At 42.4% G+C, this 21,516-nt stretch overlaps 1 protein-coding gene across 1 annotated transcript in view; it reads left to right on the plus strand.

The window, feature by feature from the left end:
• Positions 1 to 5,748: 5,748 nt before the first annotated feature.
• cckbra (cholecystokinin B receptor a) overlaps positions 5,749 to 21,516 on the plus strand; it is a 36,217-nt gene continuing 20,449 nt past the window's right edge. Inside the window, exons 1-2 of the mRNA XM_029741298.1 lie at positions 5,749 to 6,218; positions 12,688 to 12,936. Coding sequence (XP_029597158.1) covers positions 6,047 to 6,218; positions 12,688 to 12,936 — 421 coding nt within the window. The 5' untranslated portion in view covers positions 5,749 to 6,046. The remainder of the gene's footprint in view (positions 6,219 to 12,687; positions 12,937 to 21,516) is intronic.

Here is a 21,516-nt window from a genome sequence, read left to right on the forward strand (position 1 = left end):
AATAAATATCCATAAATCAATCAAATGTATTTATAAAGTCTTTTTTACATCAGCAAATGTCACAAAGTGCTTATACAGAAACACAGTCTAAAACACCAAACAGCAAGCAATGCAGATGTAGAAGCATAGTGGCTAGGAAAAACTCCCTAGAAATGCAGGAACATAGAGAGGAACAAGGCTTTAATGGGTGGCCAGTCCTCTTCTGTCTGTGCTGGGTGGAGATTACAAGAGTACATGGCCAGGAGGTTAAGGTCTGATTGTTCTTCAAAATGTTCAAACATTCATAGATGACCAGCAGGTCAAACAATAATCACAGTGGTTGTAGAGGGTGCAGTAGGTCAGCACCTCAGGAGTAAATGTCAGTTGGCTTTTCATAGCCAAGCATTCAGAGGTCGAGACAGCAGGTGCGGTAGAGAGAGAGAGAGAGGGAGAGAGAGAGATGGTCGAAAAAAGCAGGACCAGGGCAAGGTAGCATGTCCTGTGAACTGGTTAGGGTTCTTAGCCCCCCGGCACATAGACTATTGCAGCACAGATAATGGAGGCTGAGACAGGAGGGGTCAGGGATAGTGTGGCCCTGTCCGAGACAGCAAGGGTGCTTCGTCACTCAAGTGCCTTGCTGTTCACCTTCACACCCCTGGGCCAGACTACACTCAATCATAGGACCCACTGAAGAGATGAGTCTTCAGGAAAGACTTAAAAGTCGAGACTGAGTCTACGTCTCACATGGATAGGCAGACCATTCCATAAAAATAGAGATAAATAGGAGAAAGCCATGCCTCCAGCTGTTTGCCTACAAAGTCTAGGGAGAATAGGGAGGCCTACGTCTTCTGACCATAGCGTATGTGTAGGTACAGTATGTACGGCAGGACCAAATCAGAGAACAAAGTTGGAGCAAGTCCATGCGTGTCACAATTGTCGTAGTGATGAGACCAAAATTCAGCAGGGAAGTGTATACTCATCTTCTTTATTGACGGGAAAAGAAGGAAAAACCAAACAAAAACGTATACAAAAATAACAAACCGATGAACGCCGAACAACAGTCTTGAAGGCAACACAGCAATCCAAGAACAATCTCCCACAAACACTAAACCAAACACATACCCATATATAGGACTCTGAATCAGAGGCAACTAGAAAACACCTGCCTCCAATTGAGAGTCCAACCCCAATAACTAGACATAGAAATACAAAAGACTAGAGACCACATAGAAATACTAACATAGAACATAACCCCAAAAACCCGGAACTAACTAAACAAACACCCTACTAAATAAATCACCACCCCGAACCACATAAACAAAATACCCTCTGCCATATCCTGACCAAACTACAATAACAAATAACCCTTATACTGGTCAGGACGTGACAATGTGATGCTTTATAGGTTAGCAAAAAAACATTGAAATCAGCCCTTGCCTCAACTGGAAGCCAGTGTAGAGAGGCTAGCACTGGAGTAATATGCTAGATTTTTGAGGTTCTAGTCAATATTCTAGCAGCCAAATTTAGTGTATTTATTGCTTTATCCGGGTAGCCGGAGAGTAGAGCATTGCGGTAGACTAATCTTAAAGTGAAAAGGTATGGATTCGTTTTTCTACATAATTTTTGGACAAAACATTTTAGATTTTTTGCATTGTTATGGAAATGGAAAAAAGCTGCCCTAGAAATATTCTTGATACTGTATGTTCATCTAAAGAGAGATCAGGTTCCAGAAAAATGCTGAGGTCCTTCCCTGTGTTATTTGCAACGACTGTACAACCATCAAGATTAATTGTCAGATTGTTTCTTGTGACCTAGAACTAGCATCTCTGTCTTGTTGAAATTTAAAAGTGAAAAATGTGCCTCCATCCACATCCTTATGTCTGAAACACAGGCTTCCAGGGTAGGTAATTTTGGGGCAGCACCATGTTTCATCTAAATGCACATCTGTTTGTTGTCCACATAGCAGTGAAAGTTGACATTGTGTTTCCTCTTTACCAAGAGGTAAAATATATAGTGAAATCAATAGTGGTCCTAAAACGGAACCTTGAGGAACATAAACTTACCATTAATTTGTCAGAGAACAAACCATCCCCAAATGGTGTCAAAATCGGAATTGATGGTGTCAGAAATGGCACTAAGGTCTAAGACCACAAGGACAGACGGAGAGCCTTGGTCTGACACCATTAACCTGTTTGGGATAGGGGGCAGTATTTTCACAGCCGGATAAAAAACGTATCCGATTTAATCTGGTTACTACTCCTGCCCAGAAACTAGAATATGCATATAATTTGTATATTTGGATAGAAAACACTCTGAAGTTTCTAAAACTGTTTGAATGGTGTCTGTGAGTATAACAGAACTCATATGGCAGGCCAAAACTTGAGAAGATTCCATACAGGAAGTGCCCTGTCTGACAATTTGTTGTCCTTCTGTAGCATCTCTATCGGAAATACAGCCTCTGTGCTGTAACGTGACATTTTTTAAGGCTTCCATTGGCTCTCAGAAGGCGCCAGAAAGTGTCATTGGGTGTCTGCAGTCTCTGGGCGAAGAACAGCAGGAGAATTTGTGAGTGGTCAGGCTGGGAACAGTGACACTGGAGATGCGCGTCCACGAGACTACTCCATTTTTTTATTTCAGCCTTTGAATGAATACAACGTCGCCCGGTTGGAATATTATCGCTATTTTACGAGGAAAATAGCATAAAAATTGATTTTAAACAGCGTTTGACATGCTTCGAAGTACGGTAATGGAATATTTTGAATTTTTTTTTCACGAAATGCGCTTGTGCGTCACCCTTCGGATAGTGACCTGAACGCACGAACAAAACGGAGCAATTTCAATATAACTATGGATTATTTGGAACCAAAACAACATTTGTTGTTGAAGTAGAGGTCCTGGGAGTGCATTCTGACGAAGAACAGCAAAGGTAATCCAATTTTTTGATAGTAATTCTGAGTTTGGTGAGGGCCAAACTTGGTGGGTGTCAAATTAGCTAGCCATGATGGCCGGGCTATGTACTCAGAATATTGCAAAATGTGCTTTTGCCGAAAAGCTATTTTAAAATCTGACACCGCGATTGCATAAAGGAGATCTGTACCTATAATTCTTCAAATAATTTGTATGTTTTTTGTGAACGTTTATCATTATCTTTTTGTCGAAGTAGTTCATGAATTCATCACTGCAGAAGCGAAAGCCATCCTCACTTGGAGAATGTCGTTTCTTTTGTTTTTTTTTGCTTTGCGACAGTATAAAAACCACATTTTTGATTGTTTTTAATTCTCCTCAATCAGGTTGGAAAAGTAGGCTGATTCAGCAGCAGTAAGGGCTCTTCGATATTGTACGGTACTGTCTTTCCAAACTAGTCAGAAGACTTCCAGTATGCTGGAACACCATTTTCGTTCCAATTTTCTGGAAGCTTGCTTCAGGGTTCTGGTATTTTCTTTATACCAGGGAGATAAAGTTTTTTTTTTGTTTTTAGCAGTTCGACTGCATCAAGGGTATTATGCAAGGTTAAGTTTAGATCCTCAGTTAGGTGGTACATATTTTTGTACTCCAATGTCCTTGGATAGGTGGAGGGAGTCTGGAAGGGCATCTAGGAAACTTTGGGTTGTCTGAGATCCAGGGTATGATTGTGGCAATAAGTAGGTCCGGAGACAGGTTGGACAAAACCCAGTCGATAATGGCGCCAAAAGCCTTTTGGAGTGGGTCTATGGACTTTTCCATGTGAATATTGAAGTCACCAAAACGTTGGATATTATCTGCCATGACTACGAGGTCCAATAGGAATTCAGGGAACTCAGTAAGGAACGCTGTATATGGCCTAGGAGGCCTGTAAACATAAGCTATAAAAAGTGATTGAGCAGGCTTTATAGACGTTATGACTAGATGCTCAAAAGACAAAAACGCAGTCATTTGCTGTCATAAATGTTAGCAACACCTCCATCTTTGCGGGATGCGAGGGAGATATGGTCACTAGTAAACCAGGAAAAGAGGCTTCATTTAACACAGTAAATTCATCAGGCTATGATCAGTGATTAGTTCATTGACTCTGACTGCCTTGGAAGTGAGGGATTTAACATTAAGTGGTCCTCCTTTGAGATGTGAGATATTATCAAAATCTCTTTCAATAATGACAGGAATGGAGGTCTTTATTCCAGTGAAGGGTAGAGAAGAGAACCGAGAAGATCAGGTTCTGACTCCAACTCATTGCTTAGAGGGGACAACTGGTTGAATGTTTTTATTGGCTGAATGAACGTCACAAGTTAAGCATGCCTACAGCATTTCTTTCCAGAAGCCATGAGAAAATTGTTCATCTGTGGGGACTGTGGAGGGGTTTTAACACCAATACCTGTATTTACTTGTGACACAGAAACTTTACCATCCTTTCCTAGACTTAAATTGCCCTTGCCTAACGATTTCGTCTTAAACCAAGCTTGCAAGTCGGCTCTCCTCACCATAAGGCAATAGTTCTCCTGTATATTAAGAGTACAGCGACTGCAATGAGAAGGCATAATGTTACTTAGCTTTTTTTTTCGGCCAGGGAGATCCCACAGATCTATGTCCAAAAGCGTCCGGGTGAAAAAGTTTAATGAAAAATGTTGTGTGAGGACAAAACTAAGATCTTGGTAGACTTGTTAAATACAGAGTTTTATCAAATAGTTATTAAGAATAAAAAATGAAAAAGTTTGGCAGGTAGCGAAGTAGCAATAAACAATGTAGCGGTACGGAGACAACGCAGAAGTGTGTTGCATCACCAGCCACCAGTCAATAGGGAATAAGGTGGCATTTGGGATACATCCACTGACACATTAGGCTTTCTTCTTTGGATACATGCAGAAGGAAATTAGGAATCCTCTTGAGGTCAAGGAGAAAATAATAGGATGAAAGTATGTTTGAGTCATTGCCTTTTTTCTAGGGGATTGTGGATTGTATGCTTTCACACTGTAGTCTGTCAGTGATCTCCAAGGCATTTGTAGTCGATCACCAAACACTTCTGTAAAACCAACAATGATAAAGCCTTGCTTTTCTTTTTTCCTTTGTTTAGCACTTTTGGCGGTAGGTGCACTTGATTCAGCAGCCCATCGCCAGGAAAGCAATGTGTTCCCATTTTGAATCATTTCATGTGTCTGAAGGTAGAACTCTGCATACCCAGCAGGCCCAGAGAGCAAATGAAGTGCACCGATAGGCCTACCGCTGGCCAATCAGACAGCTCCGATCACCGTGTCTGCACAGCTTAGAAAGAAGCCTCGATACTGTAAGATTTCAAAATGTTTAAAATCATGACTAGAGAGATAATCAATGAATACAGCAAATAGCTGTATTAGGGAGGGAGAGCAGAGGGACGGGGAGGTGGATGAGAGGCAGCCTCACTGCTGTCCCTCCCTCTCTCCCTCTATTGCTCACTCAGTGTGATCACATACCGACAATTTTGAAAGATAATTTTGCAGGGCAATTTAATCATAGACAATATGCTTTAAAAAAAATCGTAATGGTAGAATCTCGGCTTGCTTTTGGACTCAAAAAGTAATCTTGACTCAGAAAAGGTTGGTGACCACTGGGCTAAAGTGTTGTAACTTCCACTGGGAGGCAGTATCAAGCTACATTATATGCTACTGTGCTGCAGTTAAGTAACTGCATGGCCCCTCATCCCAAACACCCCTCTCCAACGCGTGTTTATATGGTGACACAGAGAGAGAGGGGAGAGAGAGCGAGAGAGAGAGATATCCTTCAGTATAAAAACACACACCCTCTCTCTATATGCCAGAAAATTTCTCAGGTCTCCACGCAACAGTAATGCCAGTGTGCTCTCGGTGACTCTACTCACGGATCTGCATCTTTCTACAGACTGTCAGTGGATTGACATATATGACAGCTCGCCTACAGAACATTTCTATGTCAAAACGACAGGAGTAAATTGGAAATAATCCTGTGGACCAGATTTGCTACCATGGGCATTTTTGTGATGCACTTCGCAACTTTATAATTCTTTCATAGAGATAAAACTGATAAGGATGAAAAGTCATTTATTTGATTAATTTTAATAGCTTGAAGAACAGAGAAAAAAAACATGGCTTTACAAACTTCGAATGACACTTCTTTGTCAACATTCCTGGACTGTCTGCCACGCCTGCAGAGCAAATCATCCATGAATGCATCTGGAAATATGAGCAAGGAAGTTACCAATACCACCTGTACCAATGCGTCTGTCATCACAAAACCTCCATCCACACGACAAAAAGGTAATACTGGAAGATTCCTAAAGATTCTCTATAACTATCTCTGTTGTTTTGAGGTTCTTGAATAATTTCCTATCATTAAATTAATTACATGAGATGAATTCCTCCATTAAATGATATGATGGGTTGCGAAGAAAATTATTTTCTATATTTGGCATTGTTTGTCACAGCAGCAGGTTGTTCCCACCACATTGAACAATAGGGTAACTTGGGGGAAAACGCCCACCTTATTAAGGGAAATGTATATTTTCTGACAGAAAAAAAGTAAAGTTTGGTAAGATTTAGATATGTGCATGCTGGCTATCCTTAGGCAAACACATTTTGAAGGGAAATAAGTGGGCAGAAGTTTTGTTGTTGTAAAATGACCCCTGAAGATTTGTGTGTTAAAATTTATTTTAGTTTGTCATTTTTGAGTAATTGTCTCTTAAAAAACAATAAATAAATCAAATTTTGGAACAAAATGACATTGCACATGTAAAGGACGTCACATGCTGCTTGCTTAGAGAGTACTACTTCCTCCCGATTTGGCCCATACCTGGTGCAAACTCTGCCTTGCTGGCACAGGTGACACCTTCCTGAAGCGTCTTACCAGTCAATGCCACACAAAAGCTAGTTATTCGGTGATGCAAGTGGGGACACTTTAGATAAAACAGATGAAATCTTTAGTTGAACAAGACTAGTGGCATCCAGGGAAAGTGTTGAAAATAAAATTGGTGACCACTCATTCAGTGTGCACGTAAGGTAATGGTTCTTTATCAAGGCACAAAAAAAAGTTAATATACAATACCAGCTAAAAGGTTTGGACACACCTACACATTCAAGGGTTTTTCTTTATTTTTACTATTTTCTACATTGTAGAATGATAGTGAATACATCAAAACTATTAAATAACACATATGGAATCATGTAGTAACCAAAAGTGTTATATAAAAATATATTTACATTTTGGAGATTATTCAAAGTAGCCACCCTTTGCCTTGATGACAGGTTTGCACACTCTTGGCATTCTCTCAACCAGCTTCCCCTGGAATGCTTTTCCAACAGTCTTGAAGTTCCCACATATTCTGAACTCTTGGTGGCTGCTTTTCCTTCACTCTGCCGTCCAACTCATCCCAAACCATCCCAGTAGGGTTGAGGTTGGTTGATTGTGGAGGCCAGGTCATCTGATGTAGCACTCCATCACTCTTGGTCAAAGAGCCTTACACAGCCTGGAGGTGTGTTGGGTAATTGTCCTGTTGAAAATCTAATTATAGTCCCTCTAAGCGCAAACCAGATGGGATGGCGAATCGCTACAGAATGCTGTGGTAGCCATGCTGGTTAAGTGTGCCTTGAATTCTAAATAAATCGTAGACAGAGTCACCAGCAAAGCACCACTACACCATCACACCTCCTCCATGCTTCAAGGTGGGAATCACACATGCAGAGATCATTCGTTCACCTACTCTGCGTCTCATAAAGACACGCGGTTGGAACCAAAAATCTCAAATTTGGACTTTCCGCTGGTCTAATGTCCATTGGTCGTGTTTCTTGGCCCAAGCAAGTCTCTTCATCTTATTGGTGTCCTATAGTAGTTGTTTCTTTGCAGTAATTCAACCATGAAGGCCTGATTCACGGACTCTCCTCTGAACAATTGATGTTGAGATGTGTCTATTACTTGAACTCTGTGAAGCATTTGGGCTACAATTTCTGAGGCTGGTAACTCTAATGAACTTATCCTCTTCAGTGGTGGTAACTCTGGGTCTTCCTTTCCTGTGGCGATCCTCATGAGAGCTAGTTTCATCATAGCGCTTGATGGTTTTTGCAACCGCACTTGTATTTCTTGGAAATTTTCCGCATTGACTGACCTTCATGTCTTAAAGTAATGATGGACTGTCATTTCTTTTTGCTTATTTGAGCTGTTCTTACCATAATATGGACTTGGTCTTTTACCAAATAGGACTATCTTCTGTATACAAATAGGGCTATCGTCTGCCTGTCACAACTGGCTTAAACGCATTAAGAAGGAAAGAAATTCCACAAATTAACTTTTAACAAGGCACACCTGTTTATTTGAAATGCATTTCAGATGACTACTTCATGAATTTGGTTGAGAGAATGCCAAGAGTGTGCAAAGCTGTCATCAAGGCAAAGGGTGGCTACTTTGGAGAATCTCAAACTGTTTTCTGGTCACCTGGCTGGAGTGATTTCTATTGATACCCCAACCGCATCGATCTCAACACATTCAAATTATATTATTCAATTAAATGTGATATCCTTCAATTTTATATTTGGTAATATTTCATTTAAATGAGGCATCTTTAATTCATATTCAAGCTTATTATGATCTACAAGAATAAAAAACAAGCAGTTGTTATATGCTCGACTCTCTTTGAGTGACAATAAGAACAAATCCGTTTTTGCTGCTGCTTGTCACGTACCACTGAACATTACAATAGTTGAGAAACACCTCACGGCTGGCTGTGTCTGGTGCATACCTAGTAGACTAGGGGTCTATTATCAGACTGAAACAGACCTTGTGGTTTCAGGCTATTCGCTGTTCTCTCATAAGTTTTTACTATAGTAGAGGAGGAAATTAAATCAAAGTCCTCTAAATAATTCTATATATTTCACACTCCACTGGTGCATCACTTTTATGGCCCAATATGCTGAAATTGCATTTTCCATAGAGCATCACTATTAAAGTTAATATATTTTTAACTTAACTATCACCAGACAAAGTTGTGTAATTAATAAATATGGAAAAAAATGTAAAACCTGTAGAGATACCTTTCCTCAAACTAGGAGAGGTATGGACCAAAATTATGGGGAAAAGGTATAGAACTGCACCCATAGATATGACACAAGCCCCCCTTACATACAAGCGTATGCACGCATGCACTGACATGCACGCAGACAAGCACACACACACACATACAGCCCTGACATACCTTTCTTATAATGTAGACTTCATCTGCAGACTCCATGGCTAAAAGGTTTTTAGCTGACTCAGCTGTCTCGTAGACAGAACAATTTATGGCCTGACAGTAGCTGTGTCACGGCTGTCTGAAGAATGGACCAAGGCGCAGCGGGTGTATCGTTCCACATTTTATTATAACTGTGAAACTATGCAAGACATACAAATGAACTAATAAACAAAACAACAAACCGTGACGAAGAGGTGCAACATACACTTACTCAAAATAATCTCCCACAAAACCTAGTGGGAAAAATAACAACTTAAATCTGATCCCCAATTAGAGACAACGATGACCAGCTGCCTCTAATTGGAGATCATCCCCCCCAAAAAACATAGAAATACAGATTACTAGAACCCCACATAGAAATACAGAAACTAGACAAAACCCCCAACATAGAAAAAAAGAAACTAGAACCAACATAGACATAAATAAACTAGACAAAACCCCCTGTCACGCCCTGACCTACTCTACCATAGAAAATAAAAGCGGACTCCAAAGGTGCGGACTCCGAACGCACAACCTAAACAACAACAAAAAAACAGGGAGAGTTAGGGTGGGTGTCTAATGTCGGTGGCAACTCTGGTGCAGGACGAAGAACCTTCACATCCCGCGGATCCTCCTGCATCGGAGGCGGTTCTGGTGCAGGACGAAGAATCCTCACATCTTGCTTATCCGCCAGCATAGGAGGCGACTCTGGTTCGGGGTGTAGCCCCCGCTCCGCAAGCTGATCGCTCCGCTTTCATGTCACCGGACCGTGGATCATCGCCGGAGGCTCTGGGCTGCGGACCACCACTGGAGGCTCCGGACTGTGGGCCATCTCAGGAGGTTCCGGACTGTGGGCCGTGTCAGGAGGTTCCGGACTGTAAAACATCGCCGGAAGCTCTGGACTGGGAACTGTCGCCGGAAGCTCTGGACTGGGAGCTGTCGCCGGAAGCTCTGGACTGGGAACTGTCGCCGGAAGCTCTGGACTGGGAACTGTCGCCGGAAGCTCTGGACTGGGAACTGTCGCCGGAAGCTCTGGACTGGGAAGGCGCACTGGAGGCCTGATTCATGGGGCTGGCACAGGTGGCGACAGACTGGCACCTCAGGGCAAGTGCGAGGAGCAGGCACAGGGCGTACCAGGCTGGAGGCTCACTGGAGGCCGGGTGCGTGGGGCAGGTACAGGATATACTGGGCCGTAGAGGCACACCGAAGGTCTCGAGCATAGAGCTGGCACAACCCGTCCTGGCTGGATGCTTACTTTGGCCTGGCAAATGCGGGGCGCTGGCACAGGACACACTGGGCTGTGAATGTGCATTGGCGACACAGTGCGTGGAGCCGGCGCAGGATATCCTGGACCGAGGAGGCGTACTGGAGACCAGGAGCGCTGAGCTGGCACCACCCTTCCTGGCTGAATGCTCACTCTAGCCTGCCTCGTGATGCCATCTATTTTGTGAACTGCACCAGTCCCTCCTGCAGCAAAGCACCCCCACAACATGATGCTGCCACCCCCGTGCCTCACGGGTGGGATGGTGTTCTTCGGCTTGCAAGCCTCCCCCTTTTTCCTCCAAACATAACAATGGTCATTATGGCCAAACAGTTCTATTTTTGTTTCATCAGACGAGAGGACATTTCTCCAAAAAGTACAATCTTTGTCCCCATGAGCAGTTGAAAAACTGTAGTCTGGCTTTTTTATGGCGGTTTTGGAGCAGTGGCTTCTTCCTTGATGAGCAGCCTTTCAGATTATGTCATTATGTCATGTTTGTCGTAAGAAGGAGCGGACCAAAGTGCAGTGTGATTATCGTTCCACATTTTTATTGAACTGTGAAACTATGCAATACATACACAATAAACTGAATGAACAAAAAGAACAAACCGTGACGCAGAGTTAAAACATACACTACTCAAAAACAATCTCCCACAAACCAAGATGGAAAAAACAACTACTTAAGTATGATCTCCACTTAGAGACAACGAGGACCAGCTGCCTCTAATTGGAGATCATCCCAAACAAAACCCAACATAGAAATACAAAACTAGAACATAACAACATAGAAAAACTAAACTGGAAAAACCCCTGTCATGCCCTGACCTCCTCTACCATAGAAAACAACAGATTTCTATGGTCAGGACGTGACAGTACCCCCCACCCCAAAGGCGCAGACTCCGAACGCACCAACACAAAAAAAAACAAAGGGATGGTTAGGGAGGGTGATAAATGTCTATGGCGGCTCTGGTGCAGTACACAGAACCTTCTCATCGCGCGGATCCTCCAGCAGAGGAGGCGGCTCCGGTTCGGGGCGTAACCCCCGCTCCGGCCGCTGATCCCGCCGCTTTTGTGTCACCGGACCGTGGATCATCACCGGAGGTTCTGGACTGCCGACCGCCTCTGGAGGCTCTAGACTGCAGACCGCCGCTGGAGGCTCTGGACTGCAGACCGCCGCTGAAGACTCTGGACTGCAGACCGCCGCTGGAGACTCTGGACTGCAGACCACCGCCGGAAGCTCTGGACTGGGAACTGTCGCCAGAAGCTCTGGACTGGGAACTGTCGCCGGAAGCTCTGGACTGGGAATGCGCACTGGAGGCACAGTGCGCAGAGCTGGCGCAGGATATCCTGGACCGAGAAGGCGAACTGGAGACCAGGAGCGCTGAGCTGGCACCACCCTTCCTGGCTGAATGCTCAACCTAGCTCGACAAATGCACGGCGTGGGCACAGATCGCACCGGGCTGGGAATGCGCACTGGCGACACAGCTTTCTATGGTCAGGACATGACACATTATAAGACTTGTTTTACTGTGGATATAGATACTTTTGTACCTGTTTTCTCCAGCATCTTGGTCCTTTGCTGTTGTTCTGGGATTAATATGCACTTTTCGCACCACAGTACGTTCATCTCTAGGAGACAGAACACATCTCCTTCCAGAGCGGTATGATGGCTGCGTGGTCCCATGGTGCTTATACTTGCATACTATTGTTTGTACAGACGAACGTGGTACCTTCAGGCGTTTGGAAATTGCTCCCAAGGATGAACCAGACTTGTGGAGGTCTACAATTTTTTTCTGAGGTCTTCACTGATTTCTTTTGATTTTTTCATTATGTCAAGCAAAGAGGCACTGAGTTTGAAGGTAGGCCTTGAAATACATCCACAGGTACACCTCCAATTGACTAAAATGATCAATTAGCCTATCAGAAGCTTCTCAAGCCATGACATAATTTTCTGGAATTTTCCAAGCTGTTTAAAGGCACTATCAACTTAGTGTATGTAAACTTTTGACCCACTGGAATTGTGATACAGTGACTTATAAGTGAAGTAATCTGTCTGTAAACAATTGTTGGAAAAATTACTTGTGTCATGCACAAAGTAGATGTCCTAACCGACTTTCCAAAACGGTAGTTTGTTAGCAATACATTTGTGGAGTGGTTGAAAAACAAGTTGTATTGACTCCAACATAAGTGTATGTAAACGTCCAACTTTAACTGTAATACTGATGTTTTAGTATGTGATCATTATCATCTGTCTCTCTCTCTCTCTCAGAGATGGACTCGGTGCGCATCCTGCTCTACTCTCTCATCTTCCTGCTCAGTGTCTTTGGCAACATTCTGATCATTGTGGTCCTGACGGTCAACAATCGCATGCGCACGGTCACCAACTCTTTCTTGCTGTCGCTGGCAGTCAGTGACCTGATGATGGCTGTCTTCTGCATGCCCTTCACGCTCATCCCCAACATGCTGGAGGACTTCATCTTCGGAGCCGCCATGTGTAAAACGGTCACCTACTTCATGGGTAAGATTGTGGCCACATTCCAGACCGTCTGCAAAGCAGTCGAACTGCACAAATTCACCAATTATCTAATACCATGTTGTCGTGTCTGGACTATCATTAAGTGTGAAGACGTGTTTATATAAAATCCATACTATAGGTTTATTACGTGATTGAACTAATCCTGTAAACATTCATTAACTAGGAAGTCGGGGCACAACGGAAAATGTTGAGAATTACAGAGTTATAATTTCCCAAATATAAATCTTCAGATATTTTAATATCTGATCAATTAGTCTTCTACTAATGACATATTATTACCTCATCAGTTCCCATTACTGAATGTCGCAAACCCTTGGATATCTGCACGAACCCTAGCCTAAATGATAAATCTGCGAAAAAAATGCTTAATTATTTATTTACTAATGAACTAATAATCACAAAAATACATCCGTAACATACGAAGAGTAGATATTGGTTACTACACAATATATTGATATGTCCCTAGTGGGCTAAACCGGTATGGCGGCTTGGTAGACAATGGAAAGGGGTGGGGACAGATAAAAGAGCGGGAAAGACAAAATGGATTCACTACACACAGTTGTTAATTATATTCATTGAAATGCTAATCCTTTGCACATGAACGGCCGCTCATTCTTAAAGAAATTGCAATGTACATATTTACGCTTGTATGTCTTGTTGTCACTCTCTGATGAAATCGCTGGTCCGTCTGCTGTAGAGTCAATCGACAGAAAGTCTTGGGTTGTGTTCATAATGGATACGTCAGGCGTACCATGTTCTTAGAATAGATGTTTCGGCAGATGTCAGTATTCTCGTCCTAGGTTTATATAATTTCTAGCTACAGACTAGTAATTCTACGTTTAGGATTTGCTCTTATTCTGTAGTGATCGATAGTCTCAGAGTTTAACCATTTCTAGCCGTGTAGCCAACACCACACACGGTCTGGTTTTCTGGACTTGTAGTCAGGAGTGGGTTTTATACACTTCTGAGAAAAGGGCGGTCCATGACACCGATGTAATGTCTGGGCTCAAGGGGGTGTGGCCACTGACTAGTTAAAACTTTATAACTAAACAAGTATCTCATTTTGAAGGCCAACATGACATTACATCTTCTCACAAATAGTTTAATATTCAATGATATATTTTAAACATTCAAGGAAGGTAACTAATAACTGAGAAATGTTCACTTCCAAAGCTACCGTTATTCTGTGCTACCGTCCTTCCTGATGTCACAAAATAAACAACTTCAACAGGATTGTTCTTTAAATACCCACGGACCATTCCCACATTCTCAAAAAGATAAATATTGTTTAATCCTCCAATTGTGTGGATTAGGAGTTTATTTCCCATCTCTTTCTACATGACCAGGGGGAGAGAGTCTCTGCCAGAAATGTATGATCTGTCATAAAGTCATAAAACTTGTGGTGGGAGAGAGAGAGTGAGAGGGGAGGGGCACGATATGCTGAGGTCAGGGTGCACACAACCCATCATGCCAGAGCCAGTTGGACTGTCATACGTCTGCAGGAGTGTGACTTACTGATGAGCTGGCCATTCATCAGGCTGGGCCCAATGGACCACAATACATCCCTGAGTCAGAGAGAGAGAGAGAAAAAGAGGAGAGAGGGGGTAAGAGAGAGAGTGAGAGGGAGAGAGAGTGAGAGAGAAGGGGAGAGGGGCAGACAGAGAACAAAAGAGAGAGAGAGAGAGAGAGAGAATGCGAGAGAGTGAGAGAGAGACTTTTGACTTTTTGTCTTTCTTTAATGAAACGTTGTCATTTCATTAAAACCTGACCACCCCCCTTAAAATAAAACACCAAAATATATCCTGTACTGCAGTACTGCATACATGTACCATACTCACCTTGCCCAATGATGAAGACAGCCCGTTTCCTGCTTGGTGGTTGGTGACGCAACAGTGACTGTAACTGTAACTAATTTCCTTTTCTATTTTCTGCATTTTTGGGGGGTATTGTTTCCACTTATGGTCTCATAATTGGTCAATGAATAGACGTTTTTAGAGCTGGGATGCTTGGAGGAAAACATACACAGTGGCATGTTACATCAACATAGCATCTAGCAGTCGCTAGGCCCCGCAGTTGCGGCTGAACAATTTGTTTGTGTGTTTAAAACCTGTTAGGGCTAGGGGGCAGTATTTACACGGCCTGATAAAAAATGTACCCGATTTAATCTGGTTACTACTCCTACCCAGTAACTAGAATATGCATATAATTATTGGCTTTGGATAGAAAACACCCTAAAGTTTCTAAAACTGTTTGAATGGTGTCTGTGAGTATAACAGAACTCATATGGCAGGCAAAAACCTGAGAAGATTCCTTACAGGAAGTGCCCTCTCTGACAAGATCTTGTTCTTCTTGTCTCTGTTTATTGAAGACTGAGGATGTTTGCTGTAACGTGAAACTTCCTACGGCTCCCATAGGCTCTCAGAGCCCTGGAAAAAGCTGAATGATATCGAGGCAGCCCCAGGCTGAAACACATTATCGCCTTTGGCAAGTGGCCGATCAGAGGACAATGGGCTTAGGCGCGTGCACGAGTCGACCCCGTGCTTTATTTTCTTTCGTCTATTTACCTAAACGCAGATTCCCGGTCGGAATATTATTGCTTTTTTACGAGAAAAATGGCATAAAAATTAATTTTAAACAGCGGTTGACATGCTTCGAAGTACGGTAATGGAATATTTAGAATTTTTTTGTCACAAAACGTGTCGTGCGCATGACCCTTATTTACCCTTCGGATAGTGTCTTGAACGCATGAACAAAACACCGCTATTTGGATATAACTATGGATTATTTGGGACCAAACCAACATTTGTTATTGAAGTAGAAGTCCTGGGAGTGCATTCTGACGAAGAACACCAAAGGTAATCAAACTTTTCTAATAGTAAATCGGAGTTTGGTGAGTACCACACTTGGTTGGTGCCAAAATAGCTAGCCTGTGATGGCTGGGCTATCTACTTAGAATATTGCAAAATGTGCTTTCACCGAAAAGCTATTTTAAAATCGGACATAGCAAGTGCATAAAGGAGTTCTGTATCTATAATTCTTAAAATAATTGTTATGTTTTTTGTCAACATTTATCGTGAGTAATTTAGTAAATTCACAGGAAGTGTTTGGTGGGAATGCTAGTCACATGCTAGTCACATGCTAATGTAAAAAGCTGGTTTTTGATATAAATATGAACTTGATTGAACAAAACATGCATGTATTGTATAACATAATGTCCTAAGATTGTCATCTGATGAAGATCATCAAAGGTTAGTGCTGCATTTAGCTGTGGTTTGGGTTTATGTGACATTATATGCTAGCTTGAAAAATGGGTGTCTTATTATTTCTGGCTGGGTACTCTGCTGACATAATCTAATGTTTTGCTTTCGCTGTAAAGCCTTTTTGAAATCGGACAGTGTGGTTAGATAAAGGAGAGTCTTGTCTTTAAAATGGTGTAAAATAGTCATATGTTTGAGAAATGGAAGTTTTCGGATTTTCGAGGAGTTTGTATTTCCCGCCACGCCTATCATGCTGTAAAATAGTCATATGTTTGAGAAATTGAAGTAATAGCATTTCTAAGGTATTTGAATAACGCACCACGGGATTCCACTGGCTGTTGAGTAGGTGGGACGCAAGCGGTTAAAGCTTGGTCACAAATGGGTCTTACAAATGGACAATGACCACAAGCATACTTCCAAAGTTGTGGCAAAATGGCTTAAGGACAACAAAATCAAGTTATTGGAGTGGCCATCACAAAGCCCTGAGCTCAATCCCATAGAAAATTTGTGGGCATAACTGAAAAAGCGTGTGCGAGCAAGGAGGCCTATGTCAACTCAACTAAAACTGCCCACTGATGTTGTGCGTAATGTCACTTTCTTCAGAGTCCATAGAATAGGTAAATCCTCTGGAAATAGGCCACGGGCTATTATTGCATGTTTTGACAAATTTAAGCAAAAGGAAATGACGAAGAACATGGGCAGAGAACTCAGAAACACTGATTTTGGAATGAACGATCACTTCCCCACCGAGATCAATGAAAGGAGAAAAACTATATCCCATCATGAAGGAAAAACGTTGCCTGAATCAACGAGTCTCTATGGTGATGGATAAACTTTATATCAACGGGCAATTGTATCGGGACTCTAGAGTAACTCCCTGGCTATTTTAATTTAATGTTCAAATTTGAGTTTGTGTGTTGTAGTGTATCATGACAACTTCAACTATAACGAATACATGCTCTATTGATCTTCACTTGATAAGGAAAGGGTTGCATATAGCTCAGGTTAATGTATGTAGCTTTCCTAACAAAATACATGCTTAATGATGTCCCTTAACATACCCACTGATCTTGAATGAGGCTCCTCCCCATTTCTATCTTTCGTAAAATCCATTGTGCAGGTCCAGACCCCGCCGACCACCAGCGTCTCCTCAGGCGCTACCTGTGAGAGTTCCTGTCTAAGACACCCAAATAGACACCCTCTCTCCCTGTGTTAGGCGCAAACACATTTATAAAGACACAACACCTGTTGTTAATTTCTGCTTTTACTACAAGCAGTCTACCCCTATAAAGCTCCTCTGAGGAGCAAATTTTTACAGGTACAAAAAGGACTGCCACCCTTGCAATAACATTTGTCCCATGGCTCAGCACACTTGCCCCTTTCCACCAAAGCCCTCAATTGACTTCATTCACCAAATCACTATGCGTCTCCTGCAGAAACAAAACCTTTACTTTTTTTGTCCTACATATTCACCCAACACACCCCTTTTCCCGCATCTCTGGCACCATTTATATTAAGCGAGCCTATCCAAAGAGTCTCCATAAGAAGTGGGAGAAAAGCAGGAAAGAAAGAGAGCAATGGAAAAGCTCAAAAAGACCCAGTGACAGAAATAAACCATTCATCTAAACAGCATCTGAAGGTAGACCTTTACCCACTTCCACAACATAAACCGTTTCCTGGGAGAGAGGACACCATGCCCCTCATACAAACTTTACCAGATCGCAAAAAAAAGCCTCAAGATTAACTTTTTTCCCCTTAGTCTCATTCAGGAACCTTGAGAATTCCCTCACCATATACTTTGTCCCCGATTCCTGACTGGCTGTCAGCTCTGGACCCATTGAGGAGGAGTCTTAAAATAAATCCTCCTCATCGTCCTCTTCCTCAGATTCACCTTCCTCCTCCTCATCCTCCTCCCATCTCCCATCCTGAAGACCTGCCCTTTTTCTCTAGTCTCTCTCACACCAGCCTCTCCCCTACCTTTTCCTTTTCCTATCTTCTGCCCCTTTTTTCTCTTCCCCATGACACCGTCCTCCACCCCCCAGTCGCTTCTCCTTCCCCACTATACTCTCCTCATCCACTAGCTTAAACAATTCTCAGCAATCTAAGTCAGAGTACATTTTTCATCAGTATTAAACAAATCATCATGTTGACACTTGCACACCCCCATTGGTCAGCAGGAAGAAACAGACGCCTCAAAAGTCCTCAAATGGCAGCTTCATTAAATAGTACCCGCAAAACACCAGTCTCAATGTCAACAGCAAAGAGGCAACTCCGGGATGCTGGCCTTCTATGCAGAGTTCCTCTGTCCAGTGTCTGTGTGGTTTTGCCCATCGTAATCTTTTCTTTTTATTGGCCAATCTGAGATATGGCTTTTTGATACTCTGCCTAGAAGGCCAGCATCCCGGAGTCGCCTCTTCACTGTTGACTTTGAGACTGGTGTTTTGCGGGTACTATTTAATGAAGCTGCCAGTTGAGGACTTGTGAGGCATCTATTTCTCAAACTAGACATTCTAATGTACTTGTCCTCTTGCTCAGTTGTGCACCGGGGCCTCCCACTCTGCTTTCCGTTCTGGTTTGAACCAGTTTGCTCTGTTCTGTGAAGGGAGTAGTACACAGCGTTGCACGAGATCTTCAGTTCCTTGGCAATTTCTAGCATGGAATGGCTTTCATTTTTCAGACTGATGAGTTTCAGAAGAAAGTATTTGTTTCTGGCCACTTGGAGCCTGTAATCGAACCCTCAAATGCTGATGCTCCAGATACTCAACCAGTCTGAAGAAGGCCAGTTTTAATGCTTTTTTAAATCAGCACAACAGTTTTCAGCTGTGCTAATATAATCACAAAAGGGTTTTATAATGATTGATTAACTTTTAAAAATGATAAACTTGGATTAGCTAACACAACATACCATTGGAACACAGGAGTGATGGTTGCTGTTAATGGGCCTCTGTATGCCTATGTATATATTCCATAAAAAAATCAGCAGTTTCCAGCTACAATAGTCAAATCAAATCAAATTGTATTGGTCACATACACATGGTTAGCAGATGTTAATGCGAGTGTAGCGAAATGCTTGTGCTTCTAGTTCCGACAGTGCGGTAATATCTAACAAGTAGTTCACAACAACTACCTTAAACAGACAAGTGTAAAGGGATGAATAAGAATATGTACATAGAAATATATGGATGAGCAATGGCCGTGCGGTATTGGCAAGATGCAGTACATAGTATAGAGTACATTATATACATATGAGATGAGTAATGTAGGTTATGTAATCATGATATAAAGAGAAATTGTTTAAAGTGAGTAGTGATACATTTATTACATCAAATTCTGAATTATTAATAAACTCTTACATCTAGACGTTCCGCTAGCGGAACACCTGCTCCAATATCCAATGATAGGCGTGGCGGGAAATACAAACTCCTCGAAAATCCGAAAACTTCCATTTCTCAAACATATGACTATTTTACACCATTTTATCTAACCACACTGTCCGATTTCAAAAAGGCTTTACAGCGAAAGCAAAACATTAGATTATGTCAGCAGAGTACCCAGCCAGAAATAATCAGACACCCATTTTTCAAGCTAGCATATAATGTCACATAAACCCAAACCACAGCTAAATGCAGCACTAACCTTTGATGATCTTCATCAGATGACACTCCTAGGACATTATGTTATACAATACATGCATGTTTTGTTCATATTTATATCAAAAAACAGCTTTTTACATTAGCATGTGACGTTCAGAACTAGCATATCCACCACAAACTTCCTGTGAATTTACTAAATTACTCACGATAAACGTTCACAAAAAACATAACAATTATTTTAAGAATTATAGATACAGAACTGCTTTATGCAATCGCTATGTCCGATTTTAAAATAGCTTTTCGGCAAAAGCACATTTTGCAATATTCTGAGTAGATAGCTCGCCATCACGGGCTAGCTATTTTGAACCCCACCAAGTTTGGCCCTCACCAAACTCCGATTTACTATAATAAAAATTGGATTACCTTTGCTGTTCTTCGTCAGAATGCACTCCCAGGACTTCTACTTCAATAACAAATGTTGGTTTGGTTCAAAATATCCTCTGTTATGTTCAAATATCATCTGTTTTGTTCGTGCGTTCAAGACACTATCCGAAGGGTGACGAAGGGTGACGCGCCCGATGCGTTTCGTGACAAAAAAAATTCTAAATATTCCATTACCGTACTTCGAAGCATGTCAACCGCTGTTTAAAATCAATTTTTATGCGATTTTTCTCGTAAAAAAGCGATAATATTCCGACCGGGAAACCCTGTTTTCATTCAAAGACGAAAAAATAAAAACATGGTGTTGCCTCGTGCACGCGCCCCAGTCTCATTGTTCTCTGATCGACCACTATCCAAATGCGCTACTGTTTTTCAGCCAGGGGCTCCAAAGGCATCATTCACCGTTTTGCCGCCTTCTGAGAGCCTATGGGAGCCGTAGGAAGTGTCACGTTACAGCAGAGAACCTCAGTTTTCAATAAAGAGAGTGTAGAAGCCCAAGAAATGGTCAGAGAGGGCACTTCCTGTAAGGAATCTTCTCAGGTTTTTGCCTGCCATATGAGTTCTGTTATACACACAGACACCATTCAAACAGTTTTAGAAACTTTAGGGTGTTTTATATCCAAAGCCAATAATTATATGCATATTCTGGGCAGTAGTAATAACCAGATTAAATCGGTACGTTTTTTATCCGGCCGTGCAAATACTGCCCCCTATCCCCAACAGGTTAAAGACACCCAGAAATGTGAGGGGTGCGCCATCCTCAGGAAATGAACTTATCAAGGCGTCAAGCTCATTGATGAACCCTCCAAGGGAACCTGGAGGGCGAAAAATGATAAGGATGTTAAGCTTGAATGGGCTAGTGACTGTGACAGCATGGAATTCAATGGAGGAGATAGACAGATGAGTCAGGGGAGAAAGAGAGAATGTGCACTTGGGAGAGATGAAAATTCCAGTGCCACCACCCCGCTGACCAGATGCTCTCGGGGTATGCGAGAACACGTGGTCAGACGAGGAGAGAGCAGTAGGAGTAGCAGTGTTTTCTGTGGTAATCCATGTTTCCGTCAGCGCCAAGAAGTCGAGGGACTGGAGGGTAGCATAGGCTGAGATGAACTCTGCCTTGTTGGCCGCAGACCGGCAGTTCCAGAGGCTGCCGGAGACCTGGAATTCCACGTGGGTCATGCTCGCTGGGACCACCAGGTAAGAGTGGCAGCGGCCATGCAGTGTGAAGCGTTTGTGTGGCCTGTGCAGAGAGGAGAGAACAGGGATAGACA

Source organism: Salmo trutta, chromosome 39, assembly GCF_901001165.1.
Source record: "Salmo trutta chromosome 39, fSalTru1.1, whole genome shotgun sequence".
In the NCBI taxonomy this organism is placed as follows: Eukaryota; Metazoa; Chordata; class Actinopteri; order Salmoniformes; family Salmonidae; genus Salmo; species Salmo trutta.